The 23,833-nt window shown below is 39.0% G+C and overlaps 1 protein-coding gene across 4 annotated transcripts in view; it reads right to left on the bottom strand.

Annotated features, from left to right (window-relative positions):
• hyd (E3 ubiquitin-protein ligase hyd) overlaps positions 1-23,833 on the bottom strand; it is a 544,651-nt gene that overhangs the window by 430,407 nt on the left and 90,411 nt on the right. For 3 of the 4 annotated variants that reach the window (XM_067158035.2, XM_067158036.2, XM_067158034.2), the window contains exons 5-7: positions 21,328-21,497; positions 5,546-5,745; positions 946-1,214 (exon numbers count right to left, since the gene is read on the bottom strand). In XM_067158035.2, coding sequence (XP_067014136.2) covers positions 946-1,214; positions 5,546-5,745; positions 21,328-21,497 — 639 coding nt within the window. Of the gene's footprint in view, positions 1-945; positions 1,215-5,545; positions 5,746-21,327; positions 21,522-23,833 lie in introns of all 4 variants that reach the window. The other variant, XM_067158033.2, reaches the window with a different exon arrangement.

The following is a 23,833-nucleotide window of genomic DNA, read 5'->3' on the forward strand; positions in this document are numbered from 1 at the left end:
ACCAATGACAGGCCAGTGCGGAAAGTAGGAGAGTTGGCTTACACGAATTTGAAGGGGAAATGACCAATACATTAAAAAATATGTCCTGGATAAAACTGATGAACTAAAAATACATCACAGACTGATCATGTAGGGAGTTGTAAATGACTGATAGAAGCTTAGAGGCAGGTCTTGATCATCCTGATGGGAAGTGTTTCCCAATTCGTATTGTCTATGCCAGCGATGGGGAACCTATGACGTGTGCCACCAAGTGACACGTGAACACTGCTTCAGTGGCACGTCGGGCAACATATTAACGTATTTTAATGTTTTTAAAATGTAATAAATATGTCAACAATCGAGCAACATAGCATTTTAACATTAAGCTTTGATAAAGAAGTATGTCAATTCTATGGCCATACTTTTAACAAATTTATTAGGTTAAAGCAAATATATATGTTAATCTTAAAATTTACCTGTTTTTAAATGTAATTTTCAGTAAGGTTTGCAAAATGAAGTCATGACACATTCAGACAGATTGATTTACCATATATGTAATGCAATCTAGAATCTAAATGAAGTCAAAAGAGGGGTTTCATGATGATTTTAAAGGAAATTAAACGATGGCACCCTAAGACATTAAAAAGTAATAAACAAGACATTGACACGCTAGTCCGTAAAAGTTTGGCATATTGGGTCTATAGTAAAATGTATGTTAAAAAAGGTAAAGAATAATTTTAGGATTCTAAAATGTAGGAAAAATCAGTATTTCATCTAATGGCAATCATTATTTATAGAAATAACTCTTGCAGGTAAAAACTGAGTAAGAATTTTGAAGATCACATACCTTAGTGCTGCAATTAAGAACAGAAACAATATTATCAAGATCATCTTGATATTTTCAGATGTTTTGAAATAGGGCCCTGAAACATATACTCAAATAATAAAGGTAGCATCCATACTCACCACCAGTACAACGCTCCACTCTCGAGACGGGCCACTGTGTATAAAGTACATGTGTGAAGAGAAGCTATGCGATCTAGACTGAATTCAGAGAAACTCTGAGCTGGATGCTCCAGTTTGCCAGCAGCATGGCTCAGAAGTTCATCAAGCCAGGTGGCAACTTTTCCACTCTCTGTGGCAACAGAGCAACGAATGACAGTAGCAGAAATCTGAACGATGCGCTCAGACAGGAGGCCCAGTGCCAGAGTTTTGGGATGGTGAACGTTGCCATTCTGAAAATAAGCACAATATATAAGGAAAAAACATCGAAAATTCCATTAGCTGGAAATATTTTGATTTTGAAGTGATTAGGCAGTTAAATATATGTAGTGAACATTAAATGCTAATTTCAGCCCTTAAATTACACTGAAAATATTATGGTGGGATCATGACAGACCGGATGAGGTAATTTCTTTGTTACTAGGTGAAGTACCAGTTTGTGAGCAGCCTAAAGTTACATCTGGCAGCAGGTATAGCCTATATAAGATATGAAACTTGTCTCTGGAAAGGTTAGTTCCTTGAGCAATGTGAAAGATGGGCGACCAGTAACCAACATCCTGAAGGTAGGCACAATTACGCTTATGACCCTGATGGGAAAGAATGATGGGGTTGAGCAAAGTTAAATGGAAGGGGAACGGAAAGGAATGAGGAACAGATATACACTATACTGCAGTGGTGGCGGAGAGGAGAAAAATGGAGTGGGCCTGATAATTTTAAAACAGCTGGAAGAGTGGATATGGTAGAGTACATCAGCAACAGGATAATGAAAATTAGACTGAGAATGAAAAACAAAGTTCAGGGCTTCATACAAGTGCATGAAGTGTAGGGAACCAAGGGGAGGATATTGAGAAATTCCTGGAGAAACTAGAAAAGGAGATAAGTGATGTGGAAGTGATTATCATGGGAGACTTAAATGCACAGGTGGGAAATGAAGACAAAGAAAGGAAGAATAATTGGACGATATGGATAAGGGAAAATGAACGAAGTACAGAAACTATTGAGTTTTATGTGAGGAATGGAATGATTGTGGACAACACATGGTTTTGGAAGAAAAATAGCAGGCAAATTACAAGATATGGTGGGATGACAAGAATAAAATCAGCAATTGATTACTTTCTGGTGGAAAGGGAAAATTGCAGACAGTTGATGGATGTAACAGCTTTACCAGGAAAAGTATTCAATGAAGACCATAGAGCTGTGATAGCAAAACAGACTGGAGAAAATGGAAAAATTATAGTAGATAAGAGATAGTAAGATGAAGGTGTGGAAATTAAAAGAAAAGACTGAAACAACAAATTCAAGTTACTGAAGTCGCAATTGTGGAAGATGAATGGTTCAATTTAAAAAGGACATTTGTAAGTGGGGCAGAGAGAGCTTGTGGTAAAACATCAACGAATTAAAGGAAAGAAGAAAACATGGCAAGAATGGAATTGAGATAGAAAAGAAGAAAGCAAAAGGAAGTACCTTGATAATAAAAGAAAATGTAAGAAATTGTAAGAGAAGAAGTTGGGAAGAATTCACACAATAGATGGAAACAGATGCAGCTGGCAGTAAGAGAAGGCTTTATGAAATTATAAGAAGTAATAGGAAAGAAAGAATTTATACAAAGCTAATGAAAGGGGAAGGTGGAGAGTTTATAACACATCCAGAAGAAATAAACAGAGTATGGAAGAAGTACTTTAATAAACTGCTGAATTTGAGAAATTGTGCAGAGGAGACAAGTAATACGATGTGTTGACTCAACAGTAGAAGATGCAGCCATGTTACAAGGTGGAATTAGCGGTCCATAAAATGAAAATGGGGAAGACATCAGGAATGGATGACATTAGTGTGGAAATGATAATGCTGCTGGACTACAATAAGGTGTACAGATCGTTACAAGTGTATATAGCGACAGCTTCATGGGCCAGAAGATTGGTGAAAGGGAATAATATACCAGTCTTTAAGAAGCGGGACAAAAAAAGTATGTGATAACTACTACCTTCTTCAATTCACGAACCTTCAAGGTTCTTCAATTCAAGAAACTTCTTTTATTCTTTGAATGAGAGACTTGATGTTTACTTCAATGTGTCACTGTGCCAGATTTAATTATTAAGCCATTACTCTTCTGTTATGACACATGGTGTGAATAGTCAGTTACAGATTATGTCTTTGCTTATATATTGTGATTCATTTTATGGCTGATGATGACATTATATATGTCGAAACCGGTCCCGAAGTTGAATAAAAGGTATTTGTAACATTAACACGTACCTAATTAGTAATGAAAAGGTTGAACCCAATAGACATTGTTTATTCACAGATATGACAAAGGCATTATGATAAGTGTTCTAGGGAAAAGGCGTGGGAAACCATATTTAAAAAAAAAAAAAAGACTGGGTGCACAAAACGTAGAAATGGTGCAATGAATGTACAGAAACTGTGTCAGCAGCATACAGACTCTGTTTGGAAAGACAGAATGGTTTAGAAATGAAACTGGACTAAGACAGGGGAGCACGTTGTCGCCTTTTTTTGTTTCTAATATGAAATTGTAAAGCAGACAAAGGAAGCATATAGGAATACAACTTGCAGATGATTTTGTGGTCTGGGGAACAAACAGCAAAAAAGTACAAGAACAACTTGATGCACTGAACAATAAAATCGAAGAGTATCGTATGAAGATCAGCGCGGAGAGAAGCAAGACCATGGTGATATCAAGAGGAGAAAGACAAACGAAAGGCATTATGAAAATTGGTGGTCAAAACCTTGAGACAATTTTAAATACCTAGGAAGTGAATACAAGGCTGGACATGAAGATTAGAATGAAAATGCAACAGGGCAATGAATTCTGGAATAAGGAAGTACCAAGGAAGTGTAGACAGATAATTTACAAAATGTATTATGTAGCCATATTGACTAATGTAAATCACACCTGGACAATGACAAGTAGGGAGGAGAGTAGAATTCAAGCCAGTGAAATGAAATACCAAAGAAGTATGATAGGAAAGACAAGGAAAGGCAGAGTGACAAATGAAAGCATCAGAAAAAAAAGAAAAGAAAAAAGAGGTTGGAACGAAAAACTTAAATGAGAGAACTAACATGGTTTGAACATGTAAAGAGGATGGAGGAAAAAAATACTAAATCAGATAACAGAGATTAAGTTTGAGGAAAGGAGGGCGAGAGGGAGACCTAGAACAAGATGCATTGATTCAAAAAGGAGGAATGCAAGAAGAAGAAACCCAGATGGGACAAAATAATGGAAGAGGAATGATAGAAGGAGAAAGGAAGTTGGAGAAGTGCTGTAACTCCCCCGACCCAGCAGAAGCTGGATGAGGGAATGGTGGAGGAGGATGAAGATAATGAACTTCTGGCATTAGCTGATTCACAGGTCGCTTGGAACGTATTAGCATTGCCGGCTCTATGCTCTGATGTCAATTCAAACTTGACACAATGACCTTAATTTCAATCTGCTTCAATTCAGGGCTCTTTATGCAGCTAATTTGTTTTGTTTCTAATTAAATTCCTATCAAGGTTTTTAACTTGTCTGGTCAAATTTAAAATAATTATAGGTCACCATCAACTACATCAGATGTACAGGGCCAATTCAGATCAGGTTATTTGTTTCTATATTATCCTCACTATTAGGTAAGTTAGATGTGGAAGGCAAATTGAGTTCATCACATTCTAAGCTATTGCTGTTAATAGTGTCAATGCCAACATGTACTTTGAATAATTCTTTCCAATGCAGATTTCTGAATTTTCAGGGACTTGCTTAAATAGGATGGCAGGTTTGGAAAGAACTTGTGGGACAGATCCTGGCCTTAAGCTCCACCTTACTCTCGGAACTTCAACCATTTCCCCATGAACAATACACGACTTGATATTTATAACGAGATCTTCCAAAAAGTGACTCACAAATCCTTGACTTATGCAAAAGCAGCATGACTTTTCTTGAGATGCTCTAGCCCACTTATGAGAAATGCTGCTCAGTTTCAAGTGGTGAGAAAAGTTTATCTTTATCTGATCTGTAACCAAATAGGCATCCAGTGATATTCCAGGAGCTCGTATATTAATAGTTGTGGTAATAAAATTAACGCCACCTAAAATAGATGAGACCCCCGCTAGATGGAGAGAGAAAATTGCTAAATCAACATAGGCACCAGCGTGAGCAATTCCTTAAGACAGAGGGGGGAGGGGGCACAAGGCACGACTGCATTTTCGCACTCATGATATTCCCAAATCGAGCTAATACAATGAAAAACCACTCCTATGACAAGTATAAGCGTGAAGACCCAGTATAAACAATAGCATCCATGGGTCTAAAGTGACCGTTGCACTTCCATGTCAACTATCTGTACCGAAGCCACTAGTTTCTCCATTGCTTTCTAATGGGAAGAGAGTGAAGGGCTCCCACTTAGTATTTCTACTTGCTATCCACACACTTTGTCATTAAATTTCCCTAGTTCCAGATTGTTAGAAAAGTGTGTCAAACAGCATTTAGGGTAATTTGTTAGATAAACTTCTTTGTACTAACAGTAGGGATAAGCCTACAATGGAACTGGGTAGACATATTAATTTTTCTCACCTCAGAATGTTTGTACGGTTCAGCTTCATTCCACTTCCACTGATAAAGCTGGCCTGAAGTGGACACTGCCACTAATTCGCTATGAAGAGCTGCAATCAAACTGAAATGCGGTACAGGATCATTCCCTCGATCAGGCCAGAATTCCAATTCGTCAGACATCCACAATGGACTCTGCGCTGCAAATTCCTTCTTCTTACTCTCTGTAATTAATCCGAACTCTGGTCAGGGAAAGTAAATACATAATTTATATACCTCTCTCTCAATTAACAAATATATAATAATTAGCATAATATTCATATATTTGTTTTCACAAAATATCATATTACTTATGATGATGATCGTAAAGGAAAATATATATTTTAAAATGAAAATTATTTGTACTGGGTATTATGCATGTAATACAACTAATGTCAATTTCTCCTTACCCCAAAGCTCACTCTGTGTGCGAACTGAACTGACCTATCATCCTAAAACAATGGAACGTAGCACGTCATTTCTTCACTCACATGAAAGTTTGTGCATTTTTACAAGTTAACAGTTCTTTTGAATTCCTCCCACAGAATTTTCCATTTCTTGGCCCTGTAACAACGAATACTTTACATAATTCTTGGTGTGTTTTAATGTCGAGGTACTTGGGTACGAGTCCTTAGGCCGCGATTGGCAGTTTTCGATCATTTGTTCGGGTGCACCACCTTTGGTCATGGAGTTACTTTATTCCTTGCCTCAAGAGGGGAAGACCATTACAAGAGTTGGTGTGGTTCTGTGTCAATTTTATGATGGTATGTTGTGTTGTGCTATGAGGTAAGGAGACAGACCCAGTGCTTATGTATGGTCTACTACTATGCAGTGCAGTACACCAAGGAGTAAGTTCAATGATCAATGCCTTATTCAACAGAAGAATCACCACCAAGAGCATCATACACCTTCACTCCATATGTGGACTGCAGAGACATTTGGAAACAAATCCAGACTCTTGGTACGTGATCCAGTAATTAGGGTATACGACCACCTCTTCTATTCTGTTGGCCAACATTCTGAGGGAGAAAACCACGGTGTCAGACCATAACAACTTCTATGCCTTAATAATCATGACCAGGCTTTTGCATTTATTTGCTCATTTCAGTTCTATCTCGCCTGGTCTTCCTCCGCATATTTTTTTCAAATATAGAAACTATATCAATCTGGCACAATCAAGATGATTTTGTACATTATACTTGAGTAGCTGAAACCTTTAAGTTAATATCACTTAGTGCCTTAGATTGTAGAGTAAATATTAACATAGGATTATATAGCTACATTAATTAACAAAATGGCGGCCCTGCAGTGTAGGGGTGTCTCACTTGAGAGCCCCGGGTTCATGTGTTGACCAGCTAGATATCTACCTGTACCCTTGAGCTAATTTAGGGTCCACTCAGCCTATGTGGTTACAATGCTATCTGACTGGGAGATGGCAGTCTCTGTATGGAAAGACAAGAATACCAGCTTAGAGGACTTGTTGTGGTTACTAAACGGCATCTCGCAATCAGCAGGCCTTTAGGCCGTGCAATGGTCACTTGGTAGATCAAGGCCCATCACGGTGGTTGTACTATGGACTTGGTTTGTTTCCTTTAATTACCGTATGTTCTAAAATTATACTGTACTATAAATATATACCTTAGGTTTAAGAAAACATACACAATTCCTATACCGCGCACGTAATAAGACCAAGAACCCACTGGATGGACATTGTAAAGTCTCGTCCTAAGCTCTGTATATGATACGAATCTTTGTAGCTTGCAATCTGACTTTTATTCCTCTGTTTTAGTTCACTTTTCCATACTGGACATAATAATCATGCAAGTTATCCCCCATAATTCCCAATTCCCAAGGCATACTACAGAACTGAACAGCAAAGTAGCATCCTGTTTTCCTCTGCCAAGTCCAACTGAATTTACGAGCAACACTTTCACACCATTCATTACAGGGACTGGCTGCATACGAAATGGCATTGCTAGCAACACTCATACCTCAATCACTTTCATACTGTTAAAGCCAAGAAGAGAAAGGTCGATGAAGCGATTCCGTATTTATTCATGTTGTGGACGCCACAGCATAATGGTTAAGATTGTATTGGTAATATTGAAAATTAGACTGAGTTCAGTATGCAATTAAACTAGTAAACTGAGATCAATGGTCGCAGACTCAGTTGTGCTGATTGCACAATACAATTTCTGTGAAGGGTATGCAATGTATTTGTAACCATCATTCATTTCATATTGAAGTATTCATTGGCGAAGATGAGAAATGATGGACAGAGTAATGATATTCAAATTCACGATTTAAAACAGGAAGTGGAAACTTTAACTATGATTGGTTAGTTTCAACATGAATGTGACTCTGTGATGGATGACGACCGATGCTGAAACTGTACGCCATCTGTTTTTTGTTACAACACTGCTTATGCTAGCTAGTTATCGATCGTAGACTTGTTAGTGGCAAGACCACTAATCTGTTGCAAAATTAAAACCATTGGAAATAAAAAATGTTTTATTTGCAACATTTGGCTACACCGTCCAGCTACTTCTCTATATAGTTGCCGCACCAACATACACATCTGTCATAACGTAGTACCAATTTTCCCATACCAATGACATAGAAGTCAGTTGCCTGTGCTTTTAGCCACTTCTCTACGCTGGTCAGCAGCTAGGTGTCTGTGCCAAAATGCTGTCCTCCTAATCAGCATTTCATGTCCAGGCTGTATGGTGGATGATCAAACACTTCCCATCGAAAACGCTGCAGGAGCGTTTTTGTTGTAGTTGCAGTGTGTGGTCGAACATTGTCATGAAGAAGGACAATTCCTGATGATAACATTTCACTTCACTTGTTCTGAATTTCCCTTTGTAGACGAGTAATGCTGTATGAGGCTGCAGTGATTGTCATGCCATATTTCATGAATTCCATTTTTAAAAAACTACTTTTTCATCCCAGAACACAGTAGCCATACACTTTCTGATGGAGTAGGTTTGCTTGCACTTTGGTTTACTTGGGGAATGAGAATGCACTCGCTGTCTGAATTGCTCTTTTGTTTTTTTCATTTCCGAAATGTCCCCCCCCCCCCCCGGTGACAATTCTGTTCAAAAAATCTTCTCCATCAGTATGGTAGCACTGGAGAAACGTTAAGGTGAGGTCTATTAACTGTGTTTTGTGATGGTAGGACAGCAACTTGGGAACCCATCTCGCAGAGAGTTTGCAGAACTCATGTCTCTCACTGGTGGTGGTATATAGAGCTGACCTTGAAATTTCGGGAAACAAATCACTGAACGCAGAAATCGTGAACAGACTATTTTCTCGAATCACCTGATACAAGAAGTAAGTATAAATAACCACCTAATCGATACTTTATTAATGCCTCAGGCAAAATTGAATAAAATTAAAACTTACAGGACATGTTTCGACCACTTAGTGGTCCTCTTCAGCTGTATAAATAAAGAACTGAAAAGAAAAACATTGACAATAAGCACAAATAAAAGTTCTTTGGAGACTCCTTTGATAAAAATGGAGGTCATCAGAATAGGTCATCTTGCCTCTCGTTCTTGTTTGGAAAAGATGTTTATTCTGCGCTGTCTAGAGGGTATGTCTTTGAGCGCGACCTGGTGAAGTAACGATGTGATACAGTTTGACAGTTCATGGAAAGCTCTGGAGAGAAGGGAAGTAGAGTTTTGTCTTCATCTAAAATAACATGTGAGGGAGGAGGGAGACTGGGCTGTGCTTCTGCGATGTCGTGTTTGATTACATCTCTTGTTCGTCTAGTCTGTTTCATGTCTACCCATTCTAAGCATTTGCTAATATTCTCATATAAGATGTTTTTATGCTCGTTTTCGTTGAGCTTCTCTTCACCGTTTTCCAATTTATCAAGAACGATGTGGATGTTTTCCAGGTTGTTCATAAGATTACCTTTATTAATCATACAGATAATTTGAAGGTCCTGTTTTATATTAGTGAATTTGTGGTTGGACTCTTTCATATGGGATCCCATGGCAGAGAATCTTTTGTATCTTTCAGCAAATACTTAGAATGGGTAGACATGAAACAGACTAGACAAACAAGAGATATATTCAAACACGACATCGCAGAAGCACAGCCCAATCTCCCTCCTCCCTCACATGTTATTTTAGATGACGATAAAACTCTACTTCCCTTCTCTCCAGAGCTTTCCATGAACTGTCAAACTGTATCACATCGTTACTTCACCAGGTCGCGCTCAAAGACAGACCCTCTAGACAGCGCAGAATAAACATCTTTTCCAAACAAGAACGAGAGGCAAGATGACCTATTCTGACGACCTCCATTTTTATCAAAGGAGTCTCCAAAGAACTTTTATTTGTGCTTATTGTCAATGTTTTTCTTTTCAGTTCTTTATTTATACAGCTGAAGAGGACCACTAAGTGGTCGAAACATGTCCCGTAAGTTTTAATTTTATTAAATTTTGCCTGAGGCATTAATAAAGTATCGATTAGGTGGTTATTTATACTTACTTCTTGATTAAACATCGATATGGTCATGAAATGGACAACTTGTAAACACCTGATACACTCGCTGAATAAGATCACTGGTTGACACTCTCTTCCTTCCCTGACAGCCTGCACCACTGCTGCACCGTACACATTACTCGTTTATTAATGAATTTCGGCTGCACTGAACCTTCAGCACAAAGAAATCGCGTGGCGGGAGGGACTACGCACATTTACATGCTCACTGCCGCTCAGAACTGACAAGTGTGATGTAACGTGGTCGACAGGCACACTAAAGACACCGCGCAACGCTTCATTGGATTCCCCCCTGTGGTTTTAATTTTGCAAATGATCCGACCTTGAAAAATAGCTCTTATAATTGCAACTCATGTGCCATATTACAGTTATTGATGCTAATGGTTATTTCACATTCATGGTGGGGCATTTGTTATAAGAATTGGAAAAAGGAAGTGTGTCTATTACGCAGACAGTATGGTAAAACTGCTTTTCCACCTGATACTAGAAGAACTTGTGCACTGTAACACTAAACTAACGAAAGAATAAAGTAGGCATAAACAAACATTGTCTCACTTCGTGATAATCACGTGTCTCACTGCCTGATCTTTATGTCAACAGGAACATAAATGAAAATTGACAGACGTACACAGATGAACATACATGAGATACGGTAACAAAAATATATCGCCATTGCTATAAAGTATACCAGGCGAGTTGGTTGTACTGTCAGAGGCGCGTGGCTGTGAGCTTGCATTTGGGACATATTGGGTTTGAATCCCACTGTCGGCAGCCATAAAGATGGTCTTCCATGGTATCCCATTTTAACATCAGGCAAATGCTGGGGCTGTACCTTAATTAAGGCCACGGCTGCTTCCTTCCAACTCCTAGGCCTTTCCTATCCCATCGTTGCCGTAAGACCTATCTGTGTCAGTGCGACGTAAAGCCACCAGCAAAAAAAAGCAAACAGCTATATAGTACATTTGCCATGAAAATTAAAAAGCATGCACACTTTCGTGATATTTCATTACTACAATAATCCAAATTTGCAAGAGGCTCGATTCCCTGTAGATCGGAAAATTTGCTATCACCTACTTCACAAAATCCTCTCCTAGAAGCATCTGTTTCTTTTCTGAACAACGAAATCGCAACATTTTTGCAAAATGTTGCAAATTTGGCGGAAATGAAAAAAATGAAATGGCGTTTGGCTTTTAGTGCCTAGTGTCTGAGGACAAGTTTGGCTCGCCAGATGCAGGTCTTTCGATTTGACTCCCGTAGGCGACCTGTGTGTCGTGATGAGCATGAAATGATGATGAAGACGACACATACACCCAGTCCCCGTGCCAGCGAAATGAACCAATTATGGTCAAAATTCCCGACCCTACTAGGAATTGAACCTGGGACTCCTGTGACCACAGGCCAGCACGCTAACAATTTAGCCATGGAGCCGGACCTTGGCGTAACTACTTATCTTTAAGCAAAACTGTGAAATGATTGACGAAATTATGTGGATCCAAGAAGCGTAAGGAATGGTGATCTAGTAAAACAAGTTCCCGTCCTATGAGAACTTGCACCAGAATATCTCGAGCCATACACATGTACAGAAGGTGAAGATATTGATGCGATTGTCATACTTCTTTCCCTGAAATCAGCATACTGGCATTTCGAGGGGTCATTTTCAATGTGTTGTAATACAATGTAACAGAACAGCTCTGTCTCCCAGTAATATGGAACTCAAGGTATTTGTCTTTTGGGATTCATATGTAAGTTACGTACGCAGGCTGTGTCCTGCCTTTTATAATGCAGCAGAATATTTTTTTTTCCAAACAACAATGCTTTGATACGCGTATTTTCAGCAGAAGTATAGCGGCCATGTTTCCTGCACATTTGTAAAAATAAAATATGGCTTTTTACTGCTATCAACATTTTTGGTTCAGCTCTTATTGCTGAAATGTAGGAATAAAATTTTGCAAAATTATTGACGAAATAAAATACAAAGAGCAATATATGTACAGAAATAACTTTTTAGAAATCAAGAATTTAAGCAACCATTTTAAACACAAACAGGTGTGTCTATCTCCTAGACATGGAGATAAAGAGATGAAGATACCGCTACTTGCAAATGATGATGTGATCTGGGAAAAGGACAGCAAAGAAGTGCAACAACAACAACAACAACAACAACTGGATGTACTGAACGAAAAAATTGAGAAGTAAAGTAGAATTCCGATATAGCGAGTACGCCATATAACGAGAACCCCGTTATACCGACAATGTTGTGCTGTCCCTTCAAAATTCCTATATTAAACTGTGTATTATTATTCGGTTACAGTGAGACGCCTATCACGGGCACATCAGTTATTACGAGCGATTAAGCACGTGCAAATTTTTTTGTTACCGATATTTATGCACTCCAGCTATTATGTTGCATTCGATTATCTTCTGTATCGTTTCCTACCTATGTCTACTAGTGAGTTCTCTCGTCGACATTCGAAGGCGATGTCAGTCTATTAGTAATACCCCTCGACTCCTGTTCCGTAAAGAAAATCTGAAATGAAAGAGAAAATACTTTCGTAATAAATGTCTGACAACTGTTCTTAACTCGTTAAAAATAAAGGCTGACCAAACAATCGCTTAATTTTAATGCTAAATACTGCAAATAAGTAAAACTGGGATACACACCCAGAAACGGCAGAGTGCATATTTATTCCACAGGTTAGTTTACATTTTCTCGCATCTGGTTAAATTACGGAAAGGTTATTATTATGTAAATTCATAGCAAGAAGATTATCATTTCTCTCCTGGCATTTGAAGTACGTTTTCATCGTATGTAAAGTTCAGTTAAGTTAGGATATGTGACGCAGTTTGAATAAGGAAACTGAAAAGTTTGCCACAAAATGCGATTGATCATCTTTGGTATGGTATAGTTTTCTCTATATGTGCATTTGCGAGCTCTCCCGTTGACATTCAAAGATGATGTTGGAGTAGATTAGCAATACCCGACTGCTATTCTCTAAAGAAAATTCGAAATGAAAGAGGATAACAAATTTTCGTAATAAATGCGTAAATTACGTGGCTGATAGCAGTTGAATCTCGTAAAAAAAAAAAAAAAAAAAGGCTGAAGTAAACGATCTCTTAATTTTAATGTTATATACTGAAATTTAGTAGGAATGTGATACACCTCAAGATATGGAAGAGTACATCACTGATATCAGAGGATAGTTTATATTTTGTAACGTCTAGTAAAATTTCAGAAAGGCAAGTCACATGTACTTTTTTTTGCGAGGATAACTCAATTCTCTACATGTGTTTCAAATATGTCTTCATGACACATATGCGGTTAGGTTAGGCGACGCCATTTGAAGACGCAAACTCTGGAGTGATACCGTATTTCTCTGAATCCAAGATGATGTTTTTTCCTCAGAATCTCATACGAAAAATCAAGGGTCGTCTTGCATTCGCGGCCTAACAGTAATGAATATCACTGGCAACTCTCGTGGTAACCATGCTGCTGCTTTTCACCCCCGCACGCACACACAAAATTCGTTGACAATAAACGACCGCCTCCTTATTATACATCGCAAGCCGTGACAACCGGTTGTAGCGTGCCTGTGTGTAACGCCACTGGATCTCGGGGAATAGTGAAGGTAGAATGATATTCTGTTAGTCTCTACAAAAACGTTTCTCAAATCTGCAGAATGGCATCAAAACATGCGAGCCTCCGAATTCTTAGAAAGGCCACGGCTACTCAGTGGCAGAGTTATAACACGTCTACTGTACCTGACTTTTAGTAAAATTAAGTTTTATAGATAGCAAGAATATTATCGCGATGGATAGTCTTAAAGAAACGTGGAACAGGTACCGCCGGCAAATTTTCAACGGTTTTCGTCGATATTATGCCATTTTCAAGTCAATGATTATTAAACACTCGGAACTGTAGAATAATTGTGCAGCCGCAAGAAAATATGGCGTACGACTAACTAAAGCCAATATTTGGTGTCAGCGTGAAGACAAAGCTAAAGAAATGTGTAGTGTACAAAAAATTGTGAGGTATGTGCACGAAAAACGCAAGGGCGGAATGACCAAACCATGGCACAATAAACTTGTTCGTGGACCTTCAACATCCGCGATTAGCCCTATACATCGCTAGCCGCTGAAGTTGGCCGAACACGGCAAGCGAGACATGCACGTAGCGGTAGCCGGTTATATCTTACGCTGAGAAAAAGTACCATAACAGTTTCATAGACAGCAAGAATATTTTCCTGACGGATCGCCGTATTGTATAGTCCTCTCCGTGTAAGGACGTACCCTAAGGGTGCAACCTTACGCTTTCTCCCCTGTAATATTAAAATATTGATTTATAGTTACTTTTCTTGCTGTTGGGTCTTTTTCAGTGTCGGTAACCACACAGTTTAGGGACCCTACTTGCCAATACGACGTCTTACATTTACCGTTAATCTGGCACGTTGGCAACGTTCAATCACTGCTCAAGCGTGAAGTGCGTGTTGCCACCGCATCGCCGTTAAAGTTACTAGTGATACATTTACGAGAATATTTAAAGGATATTTTCTTTTTCTGTGGGATTTTAAATCTATTTGGCTAATACCAGGTAAGTAGGATTGTGGCATGTTCGGATAATGCATTTAATAACATAGTTTGTGTGAAATGATGAAAGTGCTCAAATACGTCAGTCTCATGTCTAGATCTACCTGCACATGAAATAACTCTTGCGGGACGAAATTTTGGCAGTAGAACTTGTAACATTATTATTTTCAAATCCGCAGTGAACTTGAAAGCTGACCTAAATTCCGTTCACGGAGCTGGCTCATTAGTATTCCTATATGTTTCCTGATAAGCTTGAAGATATAACCAGCCTGCAGGCTGAAAATATGCCCAATAATCTCTTTCCTTACTGGTTACCGGTATTGAAGAGAGAAGGAAATATTCGCGCAAAAGAAAGGGAAGTCATTGAATGTCTGGAACTTTCGAAAATCATACTGCAAAGACTTATGAAATAAATTGCATCGTTTAACACGCCCCTCTTTTCAAGAATATGGTTATAGTACGCCTACTGTATATCAAAATAAAGACAGATAATTTAAGTGAGAAAGTGTGTATTTCCTTAATTCCTCATTGAGAAGATATTCACAATTTTCTTGATTTATTTCATCTTATCTTTTATCATTTGCTAGGGTAGGGAAAGATTCATTATCGGTGTTTACATTGAGGTTAGTTTGTTATGGTTAAGTCTGATGATTTTAATATGTAACCAGGCAGGTTGGCAGCAGTGATCAGCCATTACAAAAAAGAGAAAAGAAGAGCATCGGGCGGCGATATTTACTTTCTGGGGTATTTCCTTACGTGGCAATTACTATAGAGACACATACAATAGGTATTGCAGGCAAATTTTCAACTAGTTCTCTTCGATATTATGATGCCAATTTTAAGTTAATGCTCATTAAATCCGCGGAAATAAAGAATAATTGTGCAGCCGCAAAATGTGCGGCATAACAGAAGCCAATGTTCGGCGTCTGCAAATAGTCTAAAAATGTCTACTGTACAACAAAGGCATTTGTATGATTTTACAATGCACTTGTTGAGCCTGATTAAAAATTTTTGAAGGAAAAAGTGGGATTCGTCTTGGATTCGGAGAAATACGGTACTGTAATTTTTTCAGAATGAAATTAAACATACACTTTCACGAAGTATTGGATTTCGAAAAATAACAAACAAGTAAGCCGTTGTGTGGAAATCATCCGTGGAAACGCAAGCTTTGAACAAACTGATTGCCGTTTCATACCAATTTTAATGTGTACGGGCTTTTTCCGACTTTTATACAAAAATCGGATACAACGACAATCCGCCTTAGCGAGTAAAATTTCCACTGTTGTGAATACTCGTTATAACGGACTTCTACTGTATGGCATGAAAAATCAGTACAGAGAAATGCAAGACTATGTTGATGAGAGAAGAAAGGTAAGAAAAGGGCACCGTGAAAATTGGAAGACAGAGTCTGGAAATTGTGGACAGCTTTAAATACCTGCAAAGTGAATTAATGCAAAATGTTACGGTGGACATTGAGATTAGCAGGAGGGTACAGCAGAGTAATGCATTCTATCAAAGTGTAAGAAAACTTGTTTGGAGCAAAGAAGTACCAAGGAAAAGTACGGTAATAATGTTCTTTGCTTTACATCCCACTAACTACTTTGATGGTTTTCGGAGACGCTGGGGTGCCGGAATTTAGTCCCTCAGTTCTTCTTTTCTATGAAAGTAAATCTACTGACACAAGACTGACGTATTTGAGCCCCTTCAAATACCAGCGGACTGAGCCAGGATTGAACCTGACAAGTTGGGAGTCAGAAGGCCAGCGCCTCAACCGTCTGAGCCATTCAGCCCGGTCAAGGAAATGTAAAGGGATAATGTACAAAATGTTCTATGCACCCATACTGACTTATGTAGCTGAGACTTGGACTATGACTAGCAGGCAAGAGGGTAGAATTCAAGCTAGTGAGATGAAATTCCAAAGAAGTATGACAGGAAAGATAAGGAAAGACAGTGTGAGAAATAAAGATGCTAGGAAGTTGGGATATGAAAGATAAATGAGAGAGTTGAAAAGAATAAACCAAGGTGCTTTGGACATGTTAAGAAGATGAGAACAGAATTCCAAGACAGATGTTGGGGGCAAAGTATAAGGGCAAGAGAGCAAGGGGAAGACTTAGAACAAGGTGGATTGAATCAGTGAAGAGCGGCATAAGAAGATGAAATTTAGACTGGAACAAGATCGTGGAAGAGGAATGGTGGAAGGAAAGAGGAAGATGGAGAAGTGCCATAAATACCCTGACCCGGCAGGAGCTGAATAAGCGGAAATGATGTTGAGGTATCTATCTATGGCACTTCTCATGTCCCAAATAATCTTCTCTTCGCGCATCATATGCTGAACATACGAACACCATGAAATGCTGTGTCAGAATGTTTACGCACGTCAAAAAAGTTTGAGAGTGGTGATAAGGCTGGCAACATAACGTTTGATCTGACTCCACACCATCTCTCATCATCATCATCCTAAACCATCTCCAGTTTCCCAGGTGTGGTATATGAGCCTCCTCCATCTCATCCTGTCCTTGTACCATTCCTCCTCCACCAACTTGTCCCAATCATGACCTCTCTATTGGGTTTAATTCACAGTGATACGGGGACAGCGCCAGTACAATATCGGCAGCTTGTTCAGCTAAATCATCGATTACGTATTTCTCAAACCGAAGCCTGCGAGTCTTCTGCAATTCTGTTACATTTTTAAAGTTCAACCAGGAAATGACTTCAGCTTTCTTCCAGGATCAGTTTGGGATGCATTCTAACTTCACACTGTGATAAGGAGCAATGCCTGTAACACAATAACACTACCAGGCATCAGTTATGGTAATACTCGTTCATTCAAACAACAATTTAAATACATCAGTCATAGTGATAGTCCCTGCATGTCCAAAACACTCAAACATGCCTCCTTTCACCCGCTGTGGTAACAAGGCCAGTATAAGAAAAATTTTCCACACACTGTAAACACTCGAAACAGACACACCGGAGAACTCTGACGTTAATTTCAGAATATTGTCAATTGAACTGTTGGGATAAGTTTCCATAAATTTATTAAATACGTTGAAGACAACAGTCTTCTCTCCCACTTTTCAGAGTTCCCCCTGTTTATGCTTTACAACACTAGCCATTAAAGCGAACTGACTCGAGGCCGTGCAATCGTACACGACTATCCGCATGGCTGACAGCTACCGATACCAGATAAAAGGAACTTAGAACAATAATATAATTTTCAATCGATAAAACGCTTTTGCATTCAATACTTTATACTTTAAACTTCAAACTTTCAGAAATTACTAGTCATTTTTCAAATTTAGAAATGGACTACTTACTGGGCAAATGAAGACAAAGAAGTGTGAAGCAGTCGAACTCATAAGGTTTAGTTACGCTTACTTTATTCTCTTAATGGAAATTCTAAGTTCCCATGGAGGGAATTAGATTCTTTTCCACCAATAGAGCATATCAAAAATCAGATACTTTATTCTCTGGCAGGAAAAAAGGTTAGACTGAATAGAATTGGCTCTGGGATGTGATAAAATTCAGCACAATTTTCTCTCCCAAGATCATCTTTGGAATTCCACTTGTAAAACAACCACATTTCTCCACTGTCTTTCATTGCTATTATAGCCAGAGATTGACCAATGTCTCCTCCAAGTGATTCAGTCATGCCTCTAGTTTCTAACCACGTATGTCTCATCTAGTGCAACTTCCTCTCAAATGTCTTATTCATGCATAACTCCATTTTTCACTTTACCAGAAACTTTTCATTGCTTTGCTAAACTCCTCCTCTACAGTCTAATCTTTGCAATACTTTTCTATATAATTGCTGTACCATGTAGGAGCTACTTTCTGAAAGTACTCCACAACCAAGTTGAACGTTAGGGAAAGTAAACCACCTTGCTGAACACCTTTGGGCTGCTTCAAACCAATGATGTACGTTTCTATTAATTAAAACAAACACATGAAACCAAACATCCTTTTTGTCAATATATTTTGAGTAATTCTTTTACTAGCAAAAGGTTAAAAATGAGAAAGTTCTTTATTCCTCTGATGAAACAAGAGTTTAAGAAATGAAAGAAGAAATTAAGCAACAAATTGAAAGAATTAATGTATAGCATAAATGAAAACCGATAAAATGAGACAAGAATGCAGTTGAAATGCTTGAACTTTGAAAGCCATTGAGGCCTGAACTATCATAATTCCTGATCTACATGGAGCTCAAGTGTCACCACTACTAGATTATTCATCATATCTATAAGATAATTCCTGCACATTTTCAGAGCCTAAGCAATCATTCTATTAAATCTTTTTCGCAGTTTTTCAGCCCAAAACTCCTTACATATTTGATTTTCACTGAACACGAAATAACACCTGACGCCTAGCCGAACTGGTTGCCTGTAAGACGAAGCACAACATTTCTGGTTGTCAGGTCATCCTTGGCAGCCAGTAACTCGAAACAGAGTGCTAAATTTTAATATTTATAAAAAACTAATTTTTAACTCTTAGAGGGCAGAATTTATCATTGAATCCCGTAACAGGTTGTCCGCAAGCAGAATTGAATATATTAAATTGTCAGAGATCCAGTATTATTGGTGCGTGTAATCAAAGACTCAATAGATGGCAGTAAACAACACTTTTAGGTCCAGCTGAAAGGAGAACTGTCAAATAGTTGCGGGATTTCCTGGCTAGCATGTTTAATCAAGTGTCCGTTGTGAGTTTTGGAATGGGCTTAGTGATTCATACAGCTATTTTGCGACATGGTTAGTAAGAAGAGACTGTAGATTGCTTCAATTTTGGACTCCGCGCATGTAGATGACAGCGATTTTTCACCGGAAGTGTCCAAAGACGGAAATTCAAGTAGTGCGTCTTCTCAGTGCAAGAGCGACTCAAGTGCCCCAGAGAATGACATGAATTGAGACTTTGAATTTACGACGTGCAAGTGAGCAAACGTCTGTATAAGGAATGCACTAACGAGGCTTCACTGTATTACAAATTTTGGTCAGAGATACTTTTTGCCAGTGCTGTATTCAGTAAAATGAACAATTATAAGTATTTCATATTTTGTTTCATGAACAACAGCTATTAAGCAAATTCCGTGGAGGGAAAAAAAATCTTCCATCCTTTTATGAACAGGATAATAATAATAATAATAATAATAATAATAATAATAATAATAATCTAGAAGTTAGTGATGACTGGGCTGTATTCCGCATTCAAACGCACGAGTTTCTGGAACAGAGTGGGAGTAAAATGACCTCGAAGAGTGGTGAAGTCAATTCACGTTTCTGCTCAGAGAAAAGACTAAAGAAATCTCAAAACATCTTTTCCTGTTAAAAACAAAATTCAACAAAGATTGGTAAGCCATTTTGAGAGGTGGTTTTTATAGTCTCGCAGCATGCTAATATCGACATATACTGTCCAGTAGCATTGACAAGAAATTGGTCACGAGTATCTCTGTGCAACATGAAAAGGAATAAACTTAGCAGCTATTAAAGTAGGTAGAGTGACTATTGCCTTCTGTCTTTGAAATCCGTGTCTTGCTGTATGAGATACCAAATTGTGGCATGGTGAGCCGCTGCGTTTGCCACAACAATGTACAACCACGGGAAGTAGTGCAAGCTAGCCAGCTCCAACCACACACTCATCACGAAGGAAGGCCCACCCTCCCCCTATTCCTGTCGCCAGGCGGAGAACAGATGCTTGCAGATTGGTCAGGCTCGCACCACTGCTATGTGAATAGTCTTGCTCGCTCATTGGAGGTCTTCGGTGTTATGGGTGAGTCTGGATGGCGCACGGAGGATATCTGCCTTTCGAAAGACTCTGGTAGGCGTGTCCCTTCTGGAAGCATTGAGATGGCGTGGGCCCAGGTATTTAAGTCCGGCGTGACCTACAGAGTGAGTGAGTTGGTGCAGTTCAGCTGGTGTAACGAGCCCAATGTGTGGGCTCTTTGCGTACTGCAGTCAGTGTGATAGTAACAGCCTGGGCTAAGGTGTCAGTTTGTTGGAGCTGAGGACTCGTTTCTGTGTGCCTGTAGTCGTGCGTGCGAGGGTCTTGGACCAGCTGCAGGAAGAGGACGTGGCCTGTTTTATGCAGCGTGGAAGACAATACTAGAGTTCTACGGACTGAGTGGACAGCGGATACTATCATGAGTTGACAAGCCTGACATCTGTAGGCTGTGGACTGTGACGACGCCAACGAGTGTGACTGGGTAGCTGAGTGACTGTAGTGTCAGTGACTGAAGATTGTGTGTCATTGCAGATAAACAATGAGAAACTAAGAGAAAGAAAGCGAGAGCGCGCGCCAACCATGTGTGTGTCCTGTGTATTTGTGTAAGTTGTGAGTTTGGCTGCTGTGTGTGTAAATGTGTACTTTTAGTGCATAGCTAATGAATCTTAGTAAGAGAACGCTACCAGGTCCTGTCTTATTTATTTATGCCGTCAACATGTTACAACATCATGAATCAATCCTACCTAGTTCACTGAGAATATTACAGTATTTTACTTCATGGTATGTGTTACATACTCAGCTACGAACATAGTTTATTCTCTTCCTTTAAAACTGTAAAAAAAGTAAATTGAATTATTTTTTAAACGATGACATTAATAACGAACAAACAACCTGATGTGTCAGATTACTCTAAATACATAAAATTGTCTATAACAACTTGCAAACAGGAAAGAGACTTACCTGGATCTTTGTCCCACGTTGAGTCTCGTAATGCAGTTTCCAGCCAGCGTCTTGGACCATAATACTGCCTGTCGCGCCAACGGCTGAAGCTGTCTCTATCCCGTTCACGGTCTGTGTCTCGGTCACGATCCCTGTCTGTAGCCAACCGCCGGCTACTCGAGCTGCCACGGCTACAAATTATTGCCTGTGTTAAGCTAAGATGCACGAAACATGCACGTGTAAATACCACACAAGCGGAGAAACTTGACAAATGCTTTTAGGAAAAAAAAAAGCAACCAAACAAAAGGAGAAAAGAAAAGCCAACAAAGGGACTACAGGATTGGAAGAGAAAATCAGAAAATATAGTCAAATATGTCACTAACTCTTGTATTTCATATATTATTGTTTGTAAATCCAAACATTCTAAGTTAGTATAGGGGAAGAAAGACAGGCCAAGAAGTGGTAGTAGAATGCGAGCCTACATGCTTTACAAGTTGTGTAAACATTTATAACGTCAGATCAAAATGGCACAGTTAAGTGAAATCTTGCAACGGGCGGAGTATGAATAAAACTACTTGCTACTTATTTATCTTCCAACTGTTCTTTGTTTGATGGTTTCCTCTGTATAAAGAGTTCCATTGAATCAATATCATTTTACAAGTACATTCTCATTCGATATGTACAGGTTAACGGTGACTAACCTGGTGCGGATGCACAGATATAAAACACAAAAGGAAAGCTTAATCCCTATTCTTGAATCCTATAATGCTGGAGGCTAAAGGAATGATTGAAGGAAGAGATATATGCTGTAACCTCATGTTTCTCATATTGAATCCATGCACTTTCTTACTTGGACACTAGCTGATGTCCAACCTCAGACCCCAAGCAGCTTTCTATATCTGCTGAATGACTAATACAATCCAAATGGTTATATGGTCACAGCATCACCCATAAATCAAACAAAGATCTACTGGTTCCCAATGACAGTAGCAACATTCTGACTTTACTCCAAGATTGCTTCCCTATGAAAGCCCTCAATTACCACCATCCACTACACTCTTTCCTCTGATGAACATCTAGAACCACTAGGTAGAAATGACTATTCTATCCCCCACTGATGTATGTTGCACCCAAAAATTTTGAACCCGTGTGTGCAAACACACACTATCCATGTGTGCATAGTTTATATTTTGTCACGTCTAGTAATCTAGCAATGTGTGAATCTCCATCTGTTTCGTACATGTACATTAAAGAAATCTTTGTGAGGCTTCAAGTACAAATTTCCTCATGAAACTTTAAATCAAGGGCATTACTGTGAACTAATCTTCTCCAGGATAGCGAGGAACTAAACAACAAAATTCATAACATTCAACTGCCAGATTAATCAGCAGGAAATGAGAAGTAAGTATACACAGGTACAGGAAACTAAGAGGACAAACTACCCATTAGACTCTTAAAACATGCACCGCAATAGATAAAGGCACACACTAGCAGAAAAGATTGAAGAAACAAGCAATGCTACTGTGCTAAAAACACATGCATACAAGTTCAATATTGATGTTCAATAAACATTACATTTTCAAACAAAAACAATCAATTGAAAGAAACTTGCATTTACTTGTGTTACAGATGCACAAGTCGCATATGGCGGTTGCTCTTGCCAAAATGATTACATGATAACACCAACTCACAGCACAAATATAATCAGAACGAGAATCCTGTTCATGTGTACCGTACTTTCCCTCATAATTAATACCCTTGCATAATTTATACATCCCAATATTTTTGCGTCCAAAGTGGAGAAAAAGAAAAGTTCACGTATTTGACACCCACTTCTTCGAACATCCATCACGCAGCAACGGATGCGTTTCGAAGTAGAGAGGCTACTCAGGTAGCAGCCTTCCTATTGCAAAACCAGGCATTACAAATACCAGGCAACGTGCTCTCATCAGCCGGTAGGAAATACGACTTCACTAGTTCAGTGAGAGAATCAGTGCACAAGTGACGCTCTATTCCAGTCTAGTACTAGCGTATTTTACGAGTGTATCAGGTAGGGGACATGCAGTTTCTGTGATCTCAGAATTGTTTGTTAGTTCACAGTGAGCGAGTATTAAATTAATACTGCATTATATAAACTCGCGGTGATCAATTACGCCGAAACATATGGAAATAGGACAGTGGACAACAAATATTCTGCGTCAATGCAACATGCGTTACCGCAGCAACAGAGACGTGCACTTCGAGCGAACAAGTCTCACAAAGCATTTCGCGGATCAAAAATCGGCAAGTTTCCGAAAGTAGGGGAGAATCTGCTTAAATGTGATTTCGTTACACAATGTTATAGTGCTATTAAAACAACATGCGTGTTCTGACAGCTCCCAGCGTGGTAGTAAGTGGTGGCAGTTACTATGGCAACCAGTACACGCCTCCCATTTAAGCCAATCCCAGCTCGACAAGCTCTCTCCCTTTTCCTAACCCCTCTGTCTTAAAGCTCCGAGAGGCGGTCGGTCCGAGTTCCATGTTGCCA

The sequence above is a fragment of the Anabrus simplex genome, chromosome 14 (assembly GCF_040414725.1).
Source record: "Anabrus simplex isolate iqAnaSimp1 chromosome 14, ASM4041472v1, whole genome shotgun sequence".
NCBI classification, from domain to species: Eukaryota; Metazoa; Arthropoda; class Insecta; order Orthoptera; family Tettigoniidae; genus Anabrus; species Anabrus simplex.